The sequence below is a fragment of the Cyprinodon variegatus genome, unplaced genomic scaffold (assembly GCF_000732505.1).
Source record: "Cyprinodon variegatus isolate N-32 unplaced genomic scaffold, C_variegatus-1.0 Scaffold53, whole genome shotgun sequence".
NCBI classification, from domain to species: domain Eukaryota; kingdom Metazoa; phylum Chordata; class Actinopteri; order Cyprinodontiformes; family Cyprinodontidae; genus Cyprinodon; species Cyprinodon variegatus.
Genome location: NW_015150506.1, coordinates 100,749 through 102,509, shown reverse-complemented (window position 1 = coordinate 102,509; position 1,761 = coordinate 100,749). Strand labels below are relative to the sequence as shown.

General features: G+C 35.4%; 1 protein-coding gene across 1 annotated transcript in view; it reads right to left on the bottom strand.

Moving 5' to 3' along the window:
• The window catches only part of LOC107082413 (transforming growth factor beta receptor type 3-like), a 13,736-nt gene that overhangs the window by 8,103 nt on the left and 3,872 nt on the right, over positions 1 to 1,761 (bottom strand). The window contains exon 4 of the mRNA XM_015371094.1: positions 813 to 962. Coding sequence (XP_015226580.1) covers positions 813 to 962 — 150 coding nt within the window. The remainder of the gene's footprint in view (positions 1 to 812; positions 963 to 1,761) is intronic.

Here is a 1,761-nt window from a genome sequence, read left to right as displayed (position 1 = left end):
AGTGTCTGTGGGGGGGGCGGGATGTCTGCAGCCGAGGTATTGAATTGCATCATTGCACTGATTTTCTGCAGTATTTTTGCAGTATTTTCTGATGCAACTTTTCTACTTCTGTTATTTGCTGTTGTTTCTTAAAAAAAAGCATAACGATATTACAGCTTTCATTGATTTATTTCAAACTTGAAACTTTGTTTAGCCTGTAAGGTGTAAAAAAAAAAAAATAATAATGAACCGATTAATCGAATCGAATCGTGGTGTATTCTTGAGTACCGAAAAATCAGAATCAGAATCAGAATTCTTTATTTTGTCATTGCTCCACAGGGGTGCAACGAAATTTCTCGAAAAAGAAAAAAAAAAAAAACAGTACAAGCAATTAGTGCAAATTTAAAAGTAAAATAAATACGAAAAAGTTTAAAAAGGGATACTGCGGGCTCTCCTGAGGTAGCGGGTACAGGTTATTGCACGTAACCTGCAATAATAATCGAATTGTTGGGTCCGGAAATCGATACTGAATCGAATCGCCATGATGGATGTGATTTACACCTCTAATATTTACCTTAAATGTAAACTCTTAAATGAAAGAGGAATCTTCCCTGAGTTACTGCGGCTGAAGTTTGGATGAGCTTGGATGATAAATATGGAAGCTTTTGTCTTTTTAAAGCAGCTTTTTTTTGTCCCATAAAATTGTTACTTTACCGTAATATTATAACCTTATTTACAAAATATGTATTTATATTGTAAAACTTTTTTCAAATTTTTAACCAGAAATGAGAGAAAATACTTATAATCGATTAGATTAAATGACATATACTCACATGATTAATAAAAAGCTTATTTTGCCATAATGGAAACTCAATTGTTCCACATCCATCCAGAGACGTTTCCAGTGTGTAGTGGGTTGCGTTGACTTTAGCTCCGCATGCAGGGTCTTTCAGCGTGAGGGTGGCGTTAAAAAATCCGTTCTCCTGGGAAAACATGAAAACACACAAAAAGAAAACGGTGGATAGAAAAATCAAGCAAGGAATTCTTTCATGGAGTCATTTTTGTTTAGAGAATTGTAAAAGTAAAAAGCTACATAATAAAAGCTAAAGCGGTCGTGCGTAATGGAGTTCTCAGGAATAAACAAATCCCACAAGGTGGTCTGGCAGGAGCTATTAATTACAGAGCATGCCAGTTTCCATTCTGTGATGTGGACTGACTGACTGGGTGATGTTTCAATGCCAAATGTTTGCCTGCCTCAGCATAAGCCATGTGAAAACGGTTCGCTTCGCCGCACTTTAATACGGAAAGGTCTGTATGGCCTAAACTCTCTCACTGTTGATGATTGGAGGCTTAAAAAAAAGCAGATTTGATGATTTTAATGATCGTCACTCGCTGTTGGTTGTTTCAGTGTCGCCCTTTTTGGAAACATGGATTCTCATCGGCGCTTTGTCAGTAATTACTGTGGAGAAAACATTCATTAAGGTTCCTAATTAGTTTGGACTTTATTCTCTAATGGGTGTCTGACACTAAAGCTATTTCTGGCACCTTTTTGGTTTTTTTTCAAGTTTGTCAGCTCATGTTACAAAGATTTTTGTTCTGATATTTGCAAAATGGTTTATATTTTAAAATGATTCTTCTGGAGGTCTTCTCTGGACCTTCAGAATGGAAAAAAGAAGAAGTGCTTTTATCTTTTAAACATGGTTTAAAGTTATCAGGTGAATTATTATTGAGTGAATCGTCTTCCATTATTGTTGAAAATGTTTTTCTTAACCTTTTCATAAC